Source organism: Bubalus bubalis, chromosome 3 (genome assembly GCF_019923935.1).
Source record: "Bubalus bubalis isolate 160015118507 breed Murrah chromosome 3, NDDB_SH_1, whole genome shotgun sequence".
NCBI classification, from domain to species: domain Eukaryota; kingdom Metazoa; phylum Chordata; class Mammalia; order Artiodactyla; family Bovidae; genus Bubalus; species Bubalus bubalis.
The window spans coordinates 42,363,799-42,385,435 of NC_059159.1; the positions used below are offsets into that span (position 1 = coordinate 42,363,799).

At 35.7% G+C, this 21,637-nt stretch overlaps 1 protein-coding gene across 1 annotated transcript in view; it reads right to left on the reverse strand.

Annotated features, from left to right (window-relative positions):
- The window catches only part of TAOK1 (TAO kinase 1), a 109,505-nt gene that overhangs the window by 62,569 nt on the left and 25,299 nt on the right, over positions 1 to 21,637 (reverse strand). The window contains exon 2 of the mRNA XM_006042150.4: positions 767 to 988. Within this exon, the coding sequence (XP_006042212.1) occupies positions 767 to 898 (132 nt within the window). The 5' untranslated portion in view covers positions 899 to 988. The remainder of the gene's footprint in view (positions 1 to 766; positions 989 to 21,637) is intronic.

Below are 21,637 nucleotides of genomic sequence, written 5' to 3' on the forward strand. Positions count from 1 at the left end.
ACTGTAGCCCATCCAGGTTCCTCTGTCCATGGGATTTTTCAGGCAAGCATACTGGAGTGGGTTGCCATTTCCTTCTCTAAAAGATCTTCCCAACTCAGGGACCAAACCCACATCTCCTGCGTTGGCAGGCAGATTCTTTACCACTCAGCCACCTGGGAAGCCCTGAAGACTTCAATACTCGAAAGAAGAGGACAACCAGACAGAAAATAAGTAAGGAAATAGAGAACTTAACATAATAAACCAACCAGATATACAGAATGCACATTCTTCTCAAGTGCACATGGGATATTTTCCAGGATAGACCATGTTGTGCCAAAAATCAAGTCTCAACTGATTTTTAAAGATAGGTATCATCCAAAGTATCTTCTCTGACCTCAACAGGATTAAGTCAGAAATCAATAACAAAAAAGGAAAAAAAGGAAAATTCACAAGACTGTAAAAATTAAACAGCATACTTTTAAACCAATGTACCAAAGAAGTCATAAGGCATGGTAGAAATACTGAGAGTTAAATGAATAAAAAAATACAACACATCAAAACTTATGGAACCAAGTGAAAGAAGTGCTCAGGAGGATATACATTTGTTCCAATTTTTTAATAAGCCAAGAAACTCAATAACTAAAACTACTTTCATATTATATACACAGAGCAATACAAGTGACTATAAAATGAACTATGGCCTCTGTCTCTTTATATTATTATTTTTTATTTTTCCATGACTGAATTTTAAGTATTCTGGTCACTGACTTAAGCCTTTAACACTTACAAAATAGACTGCTCCAAAGCTTCCATGGCCAATTTCTCTGAGATCTGTGAAGAGCTTCTCTGGATCTTCTTTGAAGAAGAGCTCTGCAATTTCAGGGTCCTTCAGGCTGCCCGCACGGTTGGTTGATGGCATCCTGCTGGGCAATCAGCTGTCTGATTCTAATTTTATACTGCTATCCCAATCCTTGGTTCATCTGTATGAATGAAGCCACGCTGGCATAAGCTATTGTAGAGAAATAAGAGAAGAAAAAAGTCAGGAAAAGCTGCTAAGAATAATTTGTATAAGATCATTTTCTGATAGCATATATAAAGTTACTTCAGGCCGAGAATTTCACTGAGAAAGAAGTGTGATCTGCTAGTTCTGCTGCTGCTGCTGCTAAGTCACCTCAGTCGTGTCCGACTCTGTGTGACCCCATAGACGGCAGCCCACCAGGCTCCCCCATCCCTGGGATTCTCCAGGCAAGAACACTGGAGTGGGTTGTCATTTCCTTCTCCAATGCATGAAAGTGAAAAGTGAAAGGGAAGTCGCTCAGTTGTGTCCGACTCTTAGCAACCCCATGGACTGCAGCCTACCAGGCTCCTCCATCCATGGGATTTGCCAAAGAAGAGTACCAGAGTGGGGTGCCATTGCCTTCTCCAATCTGCTAGTGCAGGAGTTCCTAAATCTGGCTCATCATCACAATCACCTGTGGGGCTTAAAAAAATAAAGGATTCCGATATGCAGGTCAGGAAGCAACAGTTAGAACTGGACATGGAACATCAGACTGGTTCCAGATAGGAAGAGGAGTACGTCAAGGCTGTATATTGTCACCCTGCTTATTTAACTTATACGCAGAGTACATCATGAGAAACGCTGGACTGGAAGAAACACAAGCTGGAATCAAGATTGCCAGGAGAAATATCAATAACCTCAGATATGCAGATGACACCACCCTTACGGCAGACAGTGAAGAGGAACTAAAAAACCTCTTGATGAAAGTGAAAGAGGAGAGTGAAAAAGTTGGCTTAAAGCTCAACATTCAGAAAATGAAGATCATGGCATCCGGTCCCATTACTTCATGGGAAATAGATGGGGAGACAGTGGAAACAGTGTCAGACTTTATTTTTGGGGGGTCCAAAATCACTGCAGATGGTGACTGCAGCCATGAAATTAAAAGACACTTACTCCTTGGAAGGAAAGTTATGACCAACCTAGACAGCATACTCAAAAGCAGAGACGTTACTTTGCCAACAAAGGTCCGTTTAGTCAAGGCTATGGTTTTTCCAGTAGTCAGTCGTGTATGGATGTGAGAGTTGGACTGTGAAGAAAGCTGAGCGCCGAAGAATTGATGCTTTTGAACTGTGGTGTTGGAGAAGACCCTTGAGAGTCCCTTGGACTGCAAGGAGATCCAACCAGCCCATTCTGAAGGAGATCAGCCCTGGGATTTCTTTGGAAGGAATGATGCTAAAGCTGAAACTCCAGTACTTTGGCCACCTCATGCGAAGAGTTGACGCATTGGAAAAGACTCTGATGCTGGAAGGGTTGAGGGCAGGAGGAGAAGAGGACGACAGAGGATGAGATGGCTGGATGGCATCACCGACTCGATGGATGTGAGTTTGAGTGAACTCCGGGAGCTGGTGATGGAAAAGGAGGCCTGGCGTGCTGCAATTCATGGGGTCGCAAAGAGTCGGACACGACTGAGCGACTGAACTGAACTACACATAGGGTAAGCATTACCAGACACACAATTTAAAAATTAAATAAATGTTTACATCTTAGAAGGTTTATCTAATCCTTACCTAATTCTGAGGTAGTGAGCCCACTGGCAGAAGACATAGGCTATTAAAAAAGTATGCATGCCAACTTAAGGTGTACCCATAGGAAGTTTCTAACAACAGAAAGGTTAGATTCCCATCTATTAATGATTTTCAAATGTAAGAAAATACACAAAGAATTTAACTCAGTAAGTTGTCTTTCTTTTCCTTTCATATGCCAGTGTTTAATCAACTCTTTATACAGACATTCCAAAGAAAAATGCAATGGGAGAAAGTAATGAATTTAACAGACAACTAACTGCTTTCTCTATAAACATGACTCACATTAAAATATAGCCTTTATCAAATCTGCTTCATCAGTAAGTAGATATTACAGACAGCAGAATTACCAGGGAATTTGTTGGTTATCAGTTCCTCTATATCAGATTACCTAATTTAAAAAATGGCGGTCATAATTGAGAAGCTTCAGAATCTAGGTTCTGGAATGACACTACCTGAATATGTCCTGGCAACACTAATTACAAGCTGTGAACTGAGTAGCCTTATTTTCCTAAACTGTAGAATGAAAACAATAGCCTACCTAATACAGTGGTTGGTGAAGGTTAAATGAATAAATATAAGCATAGATTAGTATTTAGGCATAGTAAGCACTACATTAAATGTTAGCCACTTAACTAAATAAATTCACCAATTAAAAAAAAAAAATCTCCCAAAGCTATTTCATTTGCCTCCTAATTAATGTCATTAGATTCTAACTCTCCTCCACTTCATAAAGCTTTTAAGCAGGTATCTAAAAAGGTCCAGAAACAAACCCATGTATGTGTACCTAGGAATTTAGCATACAGTTAAAGAAGAAACAAATTTTGTCGAGAGAACTAAGAACCCATTTGGAAAAAATTAGAGAAATTATATCCCTATCACATACCTTATATAAACACTACTGCTAAATGGCTTAACCAGGCCTCTCAAATCAATGAGTGAAAAAAAGTATTTGAGAAAAATAAGTGTTGTTGAGAGACACCAATAGCTATTTGGGAAAAAAATAAAACACCTGTTCCTCAAACTAAACATCAGAATTATATACGGGTTAGAACAGCAAATATTAAACTTGGAAGGAGGGGCCATGAAAAGACTTCAAATAAAAGGGACAAATAATAAACTTGGGGAAAAAAATGTTTGAAACTTACATTTACAAAGGGTTAGTATTTCTAATATGTAAAAAGTTTCAACAAACAAGACAATAATCTGACAATCTTACATTCTTAATATACAGTTTCTAAAAACAGCATGCACGCACACACACACAGACACACACAAAGAAAACACTACCCAACAGTTCAGCAGAGACATGGGTAGTTCACAGAAGAAAGAAAAAAATACAAAGAAAAGAAACAGTCATTAAATATGTGAAAATATGTTCAACATCACTCAAAGTATAAGAAATACAAGTTAAAACTATCCTAAGATTTAATTTTATACCTATCAGAACAGCAAAAATCCACCACACGCTGACATGTGGTGCAAGAGAAATATGCACTTTTATACAGTGGCAGTGGTATTGCAAAAACAGTACAAAACCTATGGAGAAAAACCTACAAAAATCAAATGTACCCTTAACATTTCACACAAAAATCCAACTTTAAGGAACCCATATCAAAAACACTTATATAAAATATAAGCAATGATAAATGCACAAAGTGAGGAACTGGGGGAAGTCCCTGCTGGTACAGTGCTTAGGACTCCACGCTTCCACTGCTGGGGGCCTGGGCTGATCCACAGTGGGGGAACTAAGATCCCATAAGCATTGAGCACACTTCCCCCCACCCCCAAATTAAATAAAAAGATAAAAAAAAACAAAGTGAAGAACTGGAACTCATTACACTGCTGATGGCAATTTGAAAAGGTACAACCATTCTAGAAAACCATTTAACAGATGCTTTTCAAATTAAATAAACATTTATTATGTGATGTAACAGTTCCTTAACTAGATATCACTTATTCAAAAGTTATAAAAACAAAGGCACACAAAAAGACTTGTACATAGCAGCTTTATTAATAATAGTCCCAAACTGCAAATAATACAAACGTCTATCAACAAATATATATATATATATATATAAAATAAAACTGTGGTATATTCACACAATGAAATTCTTTTAAAAGTAATAAAAAGGAATAAACTACTGATCCATGCAGCAACCCAGAAGACTTATCAAAAGCATTATGCTCCATAACTCCCTGCCAGTCCAGAAGTTAGGAATCCAAGCTTCCACCTCAGGGAGTGGGTTTGATCCCTGGTCAGGGAACTAAGATCCCACATGTGGGCAGGAGGTGGAGGAGGGGTGGAACAGCCAAAAAAGAAAAAAAGGGCATTATTCTCAAGGGGAAAAAAAAAAAAAAAAGCCAGAAATCAAACAGTAAAAACTATATGATATCCCTGATAAATTTTCAAATAGGCAAAACTAGTATACAGGGAAAGATTCATGGTTGCTTGGATCAGCTTTGGGAAGAAAAGAGGAATTGACCACAGAAGGGCTCACAGGAACTGTCTAGGGTTCTAGAATGTTCTGTATTTTGATTTCAGTAGAGAATCACTCCTGTCAAATTCAAACTATATTAAAATGGATGCATTTATGTATATAATACCTCAAAGTAATAACTTTAAAAAATAAAAAGGTTTAAAATCTAAAATATATAAGTATATACAACAAATTTATGAACAAGGTATAGAAGGATGTGTATTAAAATGGTAACATTTTCTTTGATAAAGTAAGGCTATGAACAGCATTACTTGTTAACCTAGACATCTATATTATCTGAATTTTTATACCAACCACTTCTAAAAATTAAAAAAATTTTTGAGAAAAATAGAATATATTTTTTTAACTAGAAGCATACACACTCCAACTAGAGAGAACATCTAAAAGGTTATTAGCACTTGAACTTACAAAAGACTAATTCATTTAAAAAAAATCTGTATATAAAAAATTGAGTTGAACACAAAAACTGAAATATCCAGAGCACACAAAACTAAGGGTTATTATTCCTTAAATATGGTGGCATCAAAACTAAGGGTTATTATTCCTTAAATATGGTGGCATCATCCAAATCACTGAAGAAATAACAAATCCACCAAAATATAAATGACCAAAGGATATATATAAACATTCCAAAAAGAGGTAATATAAATGACTGTGGAGAGGAGTCAAAACTTGAAAGTATAGCCATGAGTCTTCTCATTCCATTTTTCTCCTTTATCCCTTTATCTCCCAGTTTTGACCTAGGAGTGTGATCTAAGTTACGAAACTATATTTAGGGTGCTGACAAAAAACACTTAAAGAAATTCTCCCCGTGTCCAAAGGGCCAGAAAAAGGGAATCCTGTGATCTGGAGATTGGCAGGAGGGAATGCCTTCTTTTTGGTCTTTTTTCTCTCCTCAGCCATAGAATAGCACTGTCCCAGCAACAGAAAAAAACCCCAATGAGAAAACCAATCTCTCTGGTCAGAAAAATTGGGAAAACAGGGCCTTTGTCATCCAAAAAGTATGAGGGGGAATTCCCCTTATTTTTTTCCCCTCATCTCTCTCCTTTCCCCACTTCATTTAAGGGCAACCCCAGATATGGGGAGCTGTACAATGCAGAGGTCTAAAAGCTCTGACAGAAACATGTCTTTCTGGAACTGGGAATAAGGCCCTGGAAACTGAAGAGCATGGGGGAAATCATGGAGAGGAGAGAGCTGGAAAAGAGATCCCCTAATTCTCTGTACACGGAGAAGGCAATGGCACCCCACTCCAGTACTCTTGCTTGGAAAATCCCATGGACGGAGGAGCCTGTTAGGCTGCAATCCATGGGGTCGCTAAGAGTCGGACACCTGAGTGACTTCACTTTCACTTTTCACTTTCATGCATTGGAGAAGGAAATGGCAACCCACTCCAGTGTTCTTGCCTGGAGAATCCCAGGGACGGGGGAGCCTGTTAGGCTGCAATCCATGGGGTCACACAGAGTCGGACACGACTGAAGTGACTTAGCAATTCTCTGTACAAACCAGTACAATTATGATTTATGTCTGTGTAAATAGACTCAAAGAGGTGCAGCAAAGACTATGCTAAAGAGGACCTAATCAATGATATACACCACTGCCCAAGTCTCAGATTATCACTGAGAGGTACACTGAAGGGCAAATCCAAAGAGCACAGCAAAGGTTTTGAAAACAGAACTGATGGTAGAACTAGTTTCCACAGAAAGTAAGACAGAACTTGCCATCTAACTGGTAGCTGTCTGAAATGAACAAATCAACACTCTCCAGAGGATATGAACAGGATCAGAAATGACAATATTCAAAATGTCCAGGAAAAAATCCAAAATTACTTTTCATGTAAAAGCAAATAAATAATATACATAACTGGAAAGTGTGACAAATTATCAAGTGAAAAGGGGGCCAACAGATGCCTATTTTAACATGACTCATGTTGGAATTATCACATAAAGAAATTAAAGCAGCTATTATAATCAAATGAGATAATGGTTAACACTCTTGAAACAACTGAAAAAACAAAATTCTTAGCAGAAAAACTATTTTTTTAAAAAAAGAACCCAAAAAAAAAAAAAAAAAAAAAAAAAAGAACCACATGGAAAATTTGGAACTGAAAAATACAGTATCAGAAAATTTTTTAAAAATTCATTGCATGGTCTCAACCAGAGAACAGAGATGATAGAAGAAAGAGTCAGTAAACTTGAAAGGAGAGCAAATGAAATTATCTAAAATGAAATAAGAAAAGGAAAAAAATGATTGAAAGAAATGAATGGAGCCTTAGTGACTCAAAGGACAATATCAAACTAAGTTTTACATCACTGACATTCACATAAAGAGAGGAAAAATAAATTGGTAGAGAAAAAAATTGTTTTGGTAATGGCAGAAAACTTCCTAGATTTGACAAGAGATATAAATTTAGAGATTCAAGGAGCTCAGTATATTCCAAACAGGAAAAATTCAAAGAAAATCAGGGCTGTCCACATCATAATCAAAATGCTAAAAAACAAAAGTAAACAAGAATTTGAATGACCACAGATTTTGCTAAGAAATACTGGAGGTCCCAGAAAGTAGAATAATATATTTAAAAGGTGAATCTGTTCCCAGTAGATCTGCTCTAAAAGAAATACAAAATACTAAACAAAAGAAATTTGGAGTGGCTACATTAATATCAGACAACAGACTTCTGAACTGGGTTAGCCACAAGGGATAAGGAGCAACTTACATAATGATGGTATGCCATTATCAAACCCTAAATTTGTATTCACCTGAATAACAAAAGAACTTCAAATAAAATGAAGCAAAACTGATACAACTGATAAAGAGAAATAGGACAAGCCTATAATTATACTGAGAGCCTCCAACACTCCTTTCAGAACTTTAAAAGTAGTCTGAAAATATACAGAACACTGTAGAACACCACTATCAATGAATGTGAGAGGGTGGCAGAAGATGAGATGGTTAGAGAGCATCACTGACTCAATGGTCATGAATCTGAGCAAACTCCAGGAGATAGTGAAGAACAGGGGAGCCTAGTGTGCTGCAGTCTACAGGGTCCCAAAGAGTCAGACACAGCTGAACAACAACCCCAAAAACTTAGCTACTGATAGCCTACTGTTGAACAGAAGCCTTAGTGATAATACAAAGTCAATTAAACATACTTTGTATGTTATATATATTATATACTGTATTCTTACAATAAAGTAAGTTAGAGAAAAAGAAATGTTAAGACAATCATGAGGAAGAGAGAATACATTGGCAGTACCTACATGTATTTACTGAAAAAAGCCTGCATATAAGTGGACCCATGCAGATCAAATCCATGCTGTTTGAGACTCAACTGTAGTCTCTGCAAAGATTACACTTTACACTGTTAAGCTCGAGTTAACACAGAGTCATCAGTGTAAAACTGACAAAGGTACTTGATTTGAATCTTGTTCATCTTCAAAAGCTGTCGTGAAAAACTAAGGGAAAAGAAAACAGCAGAGAGGAACTTTCACAGCAACCCTAACCATAAACTCCTTAATTTCTGCCAAACGTAAATATTAAGTACATAAATACCCAAAGTACAGTACTAATACAGCTTGTTAAACTATCAGTTCAGTTCAGTCGCTCAGTCGTGTCCGACTCTGCGACCCCATAAATTGCAGCACGCCAGGCCTCCCTGTCCATAACTCCCGGAGTTACCCAAACTCGTGCATCGAGTCGGTGATGCCATCCATCCATCTCATCCTCTGTTGTCCCCTTCTCCTCCTGCCCCCAATCCTTCCTAGCATCAGGGTCTTTTCCAATGAGTCAACTCTTCACACGAGGTGGCCAAAGTATTGGAGTTTCAGCTTCAGCATCAGTCCTTCCAATGAACACCCAGGACTGATCTCCTTTAGGATGGACTGGTGATCAGGCTTAAAAGATATAAGCATGTGTAAAAAGTTCTATGAGACTGCAATAATCTTCCTTACAAAAGAAAAAACCAGACTATTAGATTATATTTTAAAGATATCTAATCTGTTCTTCAGGGAAAATATCATTATTATAACTCACCGTATCTCTCCTACTAAAAGAGAATAGTAAAAGATACTAAGAATCCTCTAAACAGCAAAGGAGATCTAATTTGTTTCTGTTCCATTAAAATAGACCAGAGAAGCTTATCATTTATTAGGCTATTGAGGGCTGAATGTAAAAGATAACACAGTTTCTGTGGATGAAATCATTTTATTCAATCCTAAAACACAAATCTCTAAGAAAGTTGATGAAACTAGAATTAAAACCCAATATACTTTAAAATCTCAGGCTCTTAGGATTTTCAGAATTAAGTAACTGCTCCACATTTGCAAAAAGTCAAATAATTGACAATAACATCAGTCAAGCAATAGAAAGAAGGGGGAAGGGTACTGATAATCACAGCATATTCAGTATTACTTGAGGAATGCTCCTTAGATGAACAGTGATGATGTCATGGTATTCCATCTTTAAAGAACCTTCAGATTTTCACAAAAAGGACATTGTTGGCTTTATGCAACTGCTTCAATACCATAACGCCCTTTTCCCTACATCTGTTACTCAGAGGGCTCAAGCTTAGAAACGAGCCAACTTAGTCAAATGTTCAATCACTTTAGAGAAAGAAAAACTGTCTCTTTACAGAGAATGGGCAGACACACATTATACTGTCTACTATGTCTTCCCTCAAAAGAAACACACATGTATACCAGTTGCTATACCAATAACTAAAAATGATAAATACAACTGAGAAATGCCACCAATGAGATAAATTTGATGTTACAGGAACTCCCATCTGGCTTAACTGACACAGAACTCATTTGATGTCTGGTACTTCAACCTACTTATAAATATTATATATAATTACAAAATTTTAGGATTGGAAGAAATTAAGAGTATTTGGTTTCAAAAGGTCACATGCCTTTCTCAAAACCACATGGTGAATTAATGGTGGAAAATACAGAATCAATCCTCTGAACCACTGTTAAGTATGTCCAATTGAAAAGAAGGAAAAAGGTAAAAAGCAAAAATAATAGTTAAAGAAGTCACTGGAGGGACTTCCCTGGTGGTCCAGTGGTTAAGAATCCATCTTCCAAAAAAAAAAAAAAAAAAGAATCCATCTTCCAATGCAGGGGACGTGGGTTCGATTCCTGGTCAGGGATTTAAGATCCCACGAGCTGCAGAGAGCCACAACTACTGAGCACACAAGCTCTGGAGCCCAGGTGCTACAACCAGAGAGAAGCCTGCACACCACAACGAAAGATACCACATGTAGCAACCGAGACCCAATGTAGCCAAATAAATAAATGAGATGTCACTGGGTCGTTGGGTAGGAGAGCCTTACATGGAGCAGTTATGAATATTGTTTAATTTTGAGCATTGATAAAGATATAGAATGTATAAGTAATATGTAGCCATAACCACGTCTTGTAGTCTTACCCTTTTGTATCTTTCTTTAAACCAGCCCACTTTCCTCCATCCCAACAATCACCTATTTGCTCCATCCAGGCTATTTACGTTACCTGGGCTACTTATTATCATGAACTTCAACAGGGTGCCACTGCATCCACTTTTGGCCCCCCTCCAATTCATTTGGTCTCCTATAACCAATAAGCTTTCAAAATGCAAATCTGATTATGTCATCCCCTCTATTTAAGTGCTCAATGCCTTTACACTTTACTAGGGTTGAAACAAAAATCCTTACCGTGACTTTTAAGAAACTGTATGGTCTGACACAACCTACTCTTTATCTTCATCTCCTTCCAACTTCCTGTGCTCTGATGACAGGGGCTTCCCAGTTTATCACTTGTGCTCCTCTTTCTACAGAGTGGTGAACAGACAGTGACTAAAACACAGGTCCTGAAATCATATTATCTAAGTCCCCAAACTGGATCTGCCAACATACTTACGGTTGGCAGTTAACTTGTTGGACAAGTAACTTAATCTCTCTAACCTCAGTTTTCCCATCTCTAAAATTGTTGTTGTTGTAGTTGCTAAGTTGTGTCCAACTCTTGTGAGCCCATGGACTGTAGCCAGCCAGGCTCCTCTGTCCATGGGATTTCCCAGGCAAGAATACTGGAGTGGGTTGCCATTTTCTTCTCCAAGGACCTTTCCAACCCAGGAATCGAACCTACATCTCCTGCACTGGCAGACAGACTCTTAACCACGGAGCCCCCACGGAAGCCTCTAAGTCATGCGAGGTTTGTGAGGATTAAATGAAATATGCAGATAAAACACTGTGCTCAAAATTATTAAGTCAAACTCCTCTGCTTTTTGATTTCTGGTTGTCATCTCCACAGAGCAACTTTTCCCAATCCAGTTCTTCCGGGCACAATTAATTGGTTTTCTGTGTGATACTTTCTTAAAATTTGCTTATGCTCAACTAACACATCTCATCGTACTGAATTATTTAAGCATCTATTTATCTCACCTATCACTGAGTTCCTTAAAGGCAGAGGCTACCTTATTTATCTTTGAATCTTATATACCTAACAATATCTCTCATAGAGAGTAGGCATTCAAGAAGTGTCAGAGTAAAAAAAAAGTGTCAGAGTGAATATATATATTACAAAGGTAAACAATGAAAAATATGGTTTTAACAAGCAGAAATTGAGACACTAAATACAAAATTTTGCTGCACATTTATATTTTGTCAAAGTGTAATCCTTAGCCACCTGCATGAAAATTGTGTAGCATGTTAAGAGTCACTGGATTAGAATAACAAAAGCTAACCCAATTATTAAAAGTAAATTTAAATAAGAAAATTAATCAAAATACTACTGCAACGGCCCTAAAAATAATGAAGTTATTTAACTGAACCTATTATAGAATTAAAGTTGATTATTCATAAGGCAAGACTGTTGATAGGTTCAACAACTTCTGAACAGGAGAATCTGTGGGATAAAATACAACTGTCTTGAAATTATTTCCAATATGATATTTTCCCTAACACAGACATAGCTTGGAAGGAAAAAGGGACAACTTAAAATATATAAACAATTTAACCTATACCAAACCGTGCCCAAACCTGAGAAGAACTAACAAGCAGCTATATGAAATACTTTGGATTATTGGAGAAAAGATATATCTGCTCTCAATTATTTCCATTATAAATTCCACTACATGAAGATTCACTTTCAAGTTACATTTCTAAGCTTTATGCCCTCCCTAGTATTGCCCCTCAAAACAGGCAGTTTAACAATACTCATATTTTATAACTTTCCTTTCAATTATTACACAACCCTGCTTTTCTGTCATTTTTGTTCAAATGGAAGAAAAAGTTCTTGAAGTTTTCCCAAATCTCAATAAATTTATAGTTTTCCTTTAATAGTAAAGCAAAATTATAAGATATAAATGGAATTTTTTTTTTTTACTGTCAAAAGATCTGGTATATGGATTAGATCTTAGAATCTCTTTCAAAAATAAAAACAGGGCACACTGTGTGACAGATATAAACAGACTCAGAACATGAGCACTATAAATGGAGGTTCAGATAGATATCCTTTAAGTCAAAATTTATGCATGAGGGTCTGACGGGTTAAGTGGTTTGCAGAAGTGGAATTTAAAAATCTGAATTTACTAAATTCTAAGGTAGTATCCTGAATTGGATCCTGGAACAGAAAAAAAGTACAACAGTGGAAAATCAGGTAAATGTGAATAGAATCTGTAATTTAATTAATAGTCTTAAATCAATGTTAACTTTGTCATTTCAACAAATATACCATGGTTATTTAAAATATTAACATTAGAGGAAGCTGAGTGAAAGGTATGTGAGAACTCTCTGTATTATCTTTGTACTTTTCTCTAAGTCTAAAATTATAAAAATAAAAGGCCTATTTTAAAAAGTCTAACTCAAGCTAATTTCTAATCCAGAATGTTTCCCTTCTGTTTCCATAAAAATCTCAAAACATAAAGGAATTAAGTTTTAATACTAAGTGTACAGAGTATATAATACCAAATAACAAAGCACAGCACTTCCCTAAAGCATCTCCTAACAAAAAAAGAAAAATCAAAAGAAATCCTGTTTTTCTGTTTAATAATGAAGAGAATTAAAATTCACTGAATTATTCTTATATTACAGCATTTTTCTTAGTTTATTGAATTGTCACAACTGTCCTAAAATAATTATCAACCCAAATTATACTCGAGGCTCAGAAAAGTTAAGTAATTTAATTTGCTCATTGTATCACATAGCTTAGTAACAGAGCCAGGTTTCCACTATACGTCATCAACCTTCTTTAACTTTTGTTAACTTTAGTTATCTATATATTTACAGGAGTAAGAAGCATTTGAAACTAAATTTTAGATTCTACCTCCAGAGTATTTCATATCAAAACCATTACTAGCCAATCACACAGCCACTACCTTTTATTAAGATCTCTGTTACCTCTTCAGAAGTTCTTCAGAAGAAAGCCTCCCAAATGAGAATTCGAATCTCTAGGCTTTCCTCCTTAATTCATTATGATGTACTATTGAGTAGTTGTTTGCTGGCCTCCCAAACATCTATCCCCACTTTTCAGTAATGGCATTGATTTCCTTTTGGGAAATTACCTCTCCTCTGCTTAGGCAGTACTATCTATAAAAATGCCAGATTATCACCTCACAGATGAATGGACATCAACCAAGATAAGCCAATAAACTATTTCCAGGGATTCTGAATTTTGAAAAAAATGACCAAAGTTATGGGGAAAAAACGGATGACATGCTTTCATTTAGGTGGCATCCAGATTAGACTATCAATTCATTCCTGATAGTAAGACCCCAGGAACTGCCCGAGACAAGCTCTCCAGCTTTCCTTTTGAGTTTATGAGTAATTTAATACTCTTATAATAAATCTTTTCTCCTTAAGCAGTCTATTTTCAAACTAAGATCTTAATGAATAGGGCACCCCCTGACTCATTTAACACCTCTACAGCACCACTCAATCCTCCTACTCAAAAACTTTAAATGGCCCACAACTTCTCACCATTACAATCTTCACTAGACAGACCTTTCCAGGTTCTCCATATCTGAGTCCAATAAAAGTTTTTAAACTTATTTCTCACCAATGGCATGACATATATTTATTAGTGCTATTCTCTCCCCTTGCAATGCTATCAAATACCTTCTCTGCCTAAAAATTCTATCTACCCTTCTAAAACTACTTCAATTGTTCCCCTGTATGTAAATTCTTATCGATTCCAATAATGCACTAGGATATTGTAGGAAAAACTCATGCCACTCTATATCTGTTTTATTACATATCTGCATTCACTTATTTCTATATGAGTTACATTCTTCCACTGCCCCCACTAGCTTTTCCATAATGCAGAAGACGGAGTAGAAAAATGTCAAGTATGTGCTGTCAAAATTCAATCAATAATGATGCCATAACATTGGCCATACTACTACGATAAAATTTAAACCAATCCTAATGCAAGTTCCCTGGATTCCCTGGTGGCTCAGACGGTAAAGCGTCTGCCTGCAATGTGGAAGACCCGGGTTCAATCCCTGGGTCGGGAAGATCCCCTGGAGAAGGAAATGGCAAACCACTCCAGTACTCTTGCCTAGAAAATTCCATGGATGGAGGAGCCTCGTGGGCTACATACAGTCCATGGGGTCGCAACTGAGCGACTTCACTTCACTTCAATGCAAGTTCTTCAAGCACAAAGAAAATGATACTGAACACAAAGTCAAATCTACACAAAGAAATGGAGAGCAAAAGAAATGGCAAATATATGGTATAACTACAAAAGACTTTTAAAAATAATTTTAAATTATCGTTTAAAATACAAAAGGCTGTTTACATGAAAATAACAACAATGTAACCTGAGTTTTTAACACACAAGAAAAATGTATGAAAACAATAGCACACAAGATTAGAGGGAAAAATATAAGAATGCCATTGTAAGGCTCTTACATTACATGTGAAGTGTTATAATATTTGAAAGTGAAATGTGTTAAGTTAAAAGGCCTATTGTAATCTTAGTATAACCACTTTAAAATACATATGGCTTGTTAAGACAATAGTGGAGATAAAATTAAATAAATAAATATACTTAATCCAAACAAAGGAGGGGGAAAAATGACAAAAGAAATAACCAAAAGATGAGACAAACAGAAAGCAGACAGCAAGAAGGAACAGTGAAACCCAACCATATTGTTATTTTCATTAAATGTAAATGGTCTAAGAACACTCCAAATAAAAAGGAGAGACAGAATGAATTACAAAGCAAAGCCCTTTTCAAAAAGGCAATTAAAAAAAAGCTCTCAAGAGGAAACTCACAAAGACAAAAATATCTTAAAAAAGAAGGATATAAAATCATGCAAACACTGTTAAGAATACCAGGGTAGCCTTAAGTACACACCCAAAAGAAATGAAAGCAGAGGCTCAAAGAATATCACATACCAAGGTTTGAAACAGCGTTATTTACAATAGCCAAACGTGAAAGTAAAAAAAAAAGAATAAGTGCAAAGTGTTAGTCACTCAGCTGTGTCCAACTCTTTGTGACCCCATGGACTTTAGCTCCTCTGTCCATGGAATTCTCCAGGCAAGAATACTGGAGTGAGTAGCCATTCCCTTCTTCAGAGGATCTTTCTGACCCAAGGATCGAACCCAGGTCTCCTGCACTGCAGGCAGATTCTATACCATCTGAGCCACCAACAACAAACCAAGTATCTATTAACAGATGAATGGATAAACATATACATACAAGGAAATATCATTCAGCCTTTTTTTTAAAAAGGAAGGAAATTCTGAGACATGCTATACCATGAATCAGTCATGAAAACAAATGAATAGCTAACATTTCAATATTCCTCTCTATAATTGAGATAACAAGTATAGAAAACCAACAGGTGTACAGAAACTTAACAATCAAATAATCTGACTTAATTCACAGTTAAAAAATACTCCATGACTAAATGCAGAATACACTTTCTTCTTAAGCTTTATGGAACCAATCTAGACTATACACTGGGCGAGAAAACAAGTCTAGTAAATATAAAAGAATTAAAGTCATACAAAGTGTGTTGTCTGACCACACAGAACTAAAAATTAAATTAGGAACATTCCTAATTATTTGGATATTAAACAACATACTTCTAAGTGACACATGGTTGGTCAAACAGCAGGACATAAGAGAAACTAGAAAATACTCTAAACTGAGTAACAATGAAAACATGGTATATCAGACTCTATAGTTCACAGGTGAAGAAGTACTTAGGAAATTTAATAACACTGAATCATATTATTAGAAAACAAAAAACATGTGAAATCAGTAACATAAGATTCCAGCTTAAGAAACAAACAAGAAAAGAGCAAATTCAACACAACACAAGCAGAAAGAAGGTAATAAGAACAGTAAAAAATCAATGAAATTAAAAACTGAAGAAACTAAAAGAAAAATAAATGTCCAGTTCTTTGAAAAGATAAAAAACAGTGAAATCTCTAGCAGATTGATACAGGAAAAAAAAAAAAAAGAAATTATACCAATTACCAGTATCAGCAATTAAAGAGAGGATATCACTACAGACCCTAAAGACATTAAAAGAATAAGAAAATATTATGAATAACTTTTACCAGTTAATTTGATAACTCAGATGAAATAGACAAAGTGTTTAATAACCTCAAACTATCAAAGTTCACTCAAGAATAAATAGAAAACCTAACTTCAATAGCTCTGTTTCTATTAAGTAAACTAACTTTATAGTTAAAAGCTTTGCAAGAAAGAATATATGAAGCCCAGATGGTTTCACTGGCATATTTTACCAAATACTTAAGAAATAACACCAGTTATACATAAGTTCTTCCAGCATTTACGCACTTACTAACTTATCTTATAAAGTCAACAATACCATGATATCAAAACAGAGATGAACAAGAAAACTACAGACCAGTATCCCATATTGACATAAAATGCAAAAATTCTGAAAAAAAAAATAGAATCCTGCAAATTATGAAAATAATATATCATGACCAAGTACAGTTCATCCCAGGAATGAAAATCCATCAATGTAATTCACTCTATTTGACTAAAAAAGCATAACCATATGATTTCAGTAGATGCAAAAAAAACAAAAAATTGACAAGGTTCAATCCATTCATGACAAAAAAAAAAAATGAAAACAGAGACTCAATATTGTTAAGTTGTCAATACTCTCCAAAATGAGACAAAGATTCAACACAATCTCAAAAGACCAGTAGTCTTTTCTGGAGAAACTGATTCTGAAACTTGCATTAAAAAGCAAAGCACCTGGGATAACCAAAACAATGTTGAATAAAATACAGCTGGAAATCTCTGACTGAACTCAAGACACCAGAAAACTACAGTAATCAAGACAGTGTGACATTGGTGTTAGAAACAAATGGAATGGATAGAGACCAGAAGCAAACCCATAAATATATGGTCAGTTGTTTTAGGACAAAAGTACAAAGATAATCAAAAGGGGAAAGGACAGTCTTTTCAACAAATGTAATGAAATATATATATGTTTTAAAACCCTTACCTCATCCTTAAACAAAAACTCAGTCAAAACGAATAATGGACCTAAATGTAAAACCTAAAACTTTAAAACTTCTAAAAGGAAGTAAAGGACAAAAATTTTTTGTGACCTTGGTTTATACAAAAATTTCTTAAAAGAAACTGACAAACTAGACTTCATCAAAACTGAAAACTGCTCTTTAAAGGATACTGTTAAGAAAATAAAAATCAAGACATGACTGAGAAATAATACTGGCAAAACCTGTATATATCTAATAAAGGGCTTATAAAAGAATAAACAAAGAATTTCTAACTAAATAACAGCCCCATTTTAAAATGGAGGAGATGGGCAAATAATTTGAAGACACTTAGCCTATGAAGAGTATAGATGGCAATTAAGCACATGAAGTGGAAACCAAAATATGAATCGCCCCCCTTTTAAGGGGTGACCTAGACTTAGTGGGGCTTCCCACGTGGCACAGTAGTAAAGAATCCGCCTGCCAATGCAGGAGACACAAGAGACATGGGTTTGATTCCTGGGCCCAGAAGATCCCGGGGAAAGGAAATGACAACCCGCTCCAGTATTCTTGCCTGAAAAATTCCATGGACAGAGGAACCCGGCAGGCTATAGTCCACAGGGTCGCAAACAGTCGGAGGTGACTGAGCAACTGAGCACACACACAGACTCAGCAACTAAATTCCCAAGAACAGAGTAGGGAAAGGGAAAAACAGTAACTTTACAGTAAAACCTGGCCAACACTACAGTAACCAAAGGAAGAATGCTAACGTTATCAGTGTGTCATGTGGCCTATCTTACACCCCATGATTTGATAAGACAGGCACTATGGTATTCTTCCCCCAAACCCATCATTTCAGGCTAATCATAAGGAAAAAAAAAACCTAGATTGGTGACATTCTTCAAGATACCTAATCAGTAGTATCAAGGTCATGAAAACCAAGGACATAAAGGACAGAAACTATCATATTTCAGAGGAGACTGTGACAGAAACAGAACACTAATGGAAAAACTGGTGGGGAAAAAAAACCTGGTGAAATCCAAATAAAGTCTGTGAGTTAAATAAGTAATATACTCATGTCAGTTTCTTTCTTTTTTATAATTGAGGTATAGCTGATTTACAATACTGTGTTACTTCATGATGTACAAATATTCAGTTATACATACATGTTCTTTTTCATATTCTTTTCCATTATGGTTTATTACAGGATACTGTAATATTTAGTTCCCTGTGCTATACAGGTAAGACCATGTTGTTTCATGTCAGTTTCTTAGTGTTTGACAAAAGTATGTTTAAACACATAGTCTCAGGGTATTTACTATTTACAAAGGGGAAAATTACAGTACAGAAATAGAACAAATACCACCTTAACAAACCATATTAACATCAACAGTAAAACATATCAACATCACATATCAGATCCCTGATATGATGATGCACTGAGAAGGCCACAATATACTCCGCAATATTCTTAAAAATATATCATCAGTCTAATCATGAGAAAACACCAGAGAAGCCCAAATCAAGAGACATTTTAAAAATAACTGATCAGTACTCATTAAACATGACAAGGATAAAAAAAAGTGACAAAGATTGAGGAACCACCAACAGACTGGAGGAGAACAACGACTCATGACGAACTGCAGAGTGAAGTCCTGAAACAGAAAAGGGTTATTACTAAAAAAAAAAAAAAAAAAGTAAAATTTAAATAAGGCCTGAGGTTAAGTTCACAGTATTATACCAACATTGATTTTCTTGTCTTGGCAATTATTTTTTAGTTATGGAAGATTAGGGGAATGCAAACTGGTACAACCATTACGGAGAACGGTATGGAAGTTACTTAAAAAACTAAACACAGGCAGTGGATAAGAATCCACCTGCAAATGCAGAGGACAGAGGCTTGATCCCAAGATTCCACATGCCACGGAGCGACTAAGGCCAGGTGCCAACACTTCTGACCCCACACTCTAGAGCCCACGTGCCACAACTACTGAGCCCGCATGCTGCAACCACTGAAGCCTGCACGCCCCACAGGCTAGAACAAATGAAGCCCGTGTGCATAAAGCCTGTGCTCAACGACAGAAGTCACTGCCATGAGCAGCCTGCACACCACAATGAGGAGTAGCCCCTGCTTCCTGCAACTACAGAAAGCCCATGCACAGCAACGAAGACCCACTGCAACCAAAAAAAAAAATTGCAAAAATAAATAAGTTTTTTTAAAACTGGAAAAGAAAACTAAATATAGAACTACCTTAAGAACCAACAATCCCACTCCTGGGCATATATCTAGAAAAAACTACAATTTGAAAAGATACACGCATCTCAATGTTCACTGCTGCGCTATTTACAATAGCCATGTCATGAAAGCAACCTAAATGTCCATTGACAAAGGAGTGGATAAAGAAGATGTGATACATATATACAATGGAATATTACTCAGCCATAAAAAACGCAAAATAATGCCGTTTGCAGCAACATGAATGGACCTAGAGACTGGCATACTGAGTAAAGTTAAGTCTGATAGAGAAAGACAAATATCATATGATATTGGTTCTATGTGGAATCTAAAAAATGGTACCAATGAACTTCTTTAAAAAACAGAAACAGAGTCACAAATGTAGAAAACAAACTTATGCTTAGGGGGAAAAGAGGGAGGATAAATTGGGAGATTGGGATTGACATATATACACTACTATATATAAGACATAACTAAAAAGTACCTATGGTACAGCACAGGGAACTCTACTCAAGACTCTGTAATGATCCATATGGGAAAAGAATCTTAAAAAGAGAGGATATATGTATATGTATAACCCATTCACTCTGCTGTACACCTGAAACTAACAAAACATTCTAAATCAATTATACTGCAATAAAAAATTTTAAAACCTCCTGACTCTTTAGTGAAATTGCCAAACTTAGAACCCTTACCAATAATTATGTATTAAAATGGTATTCTAGCATTTACTTTGATTTCTATAATTCAAACTTAATCCTATGGAAGAAATATTAAAATAATTAATATTGATTCCTCTGCAGTTAATGAATTTTTATGGTATGCCAAAATATTAGCAAATTGAGAGATACATTTTATTCTAAGTAATTACTGTAATAGTTCAAGTAAAAGGATGATTACCTAAAATGAGGGGCAAAATATCCTTTAAAATATATAAAATTTTAAGGGGAGAAATATCAGTTTTGACCATACATTAAAAGATATAATTATCTTAGCAAATCATTAACACTGAGGTGTAATAATGCTCCATGTTCTAATATCCAAATATATACAGTAATTCATACAGGAAGAGGAACTACATGTAAATAAAGCATTCTTATTTCTATCAAGCTTGAACCAATTTGCCTTCATCTGACATAACAAGACAATAGCAAAACCAACCAGTAAACCAGAATAAGCATAATTCATTCAGTATTTACTTGGTCTTTACCAAGTCTACACACCGTCCTAGATGTTAGGGATTCTGAAATGATTAAGTGGGAAGGCAAATATAGGAGAATTTGACTTAACAAATATTTATTAAATATTAATAGTAGATGAGTAAAAGACAATCCTACCTTGAAAAGTGCCCCTTTTAAAAAATCAATGAGTTCAAAATCTGCCTTTATGAAGTACCAAACAAGGTACCAAATTTAACTGCAAAAAGGGAAAGTCTTGAATCATTTTCTTACTCAACACATTAAAAGTCTTTTTTTCTGCTTTTCTTTAAACTGAAGTTCACATGATGTACAGTATTATGTAAGTTACAAGTGTACAACATAATGACTCAATTTTAAAAAATTCTATTTCATTTATAGTTATTATAAAATATTGGCTATATTCCCCATGTTTTACAGTATTATCCTCATAACATATTTTATACTTTATAGTTTGTACTTCCTAATTTCCTTCTCCTTTTTGCCCTCTGGTACCCTTGATTTGTTCTCTTTATCTGTGAGTCTGCCTCTTTTTTTACAAATAGTTTTTAATTAAACAAGGCTAAAGGATAGCAAACATACTCCTTCAGTTTGCGTTAATGCAAGAAGTTATTCAATATATTCTATTTGACTTATTGCAATAATTCCCAAAATATAACCACCCCTTTTCTAATGATCCAAT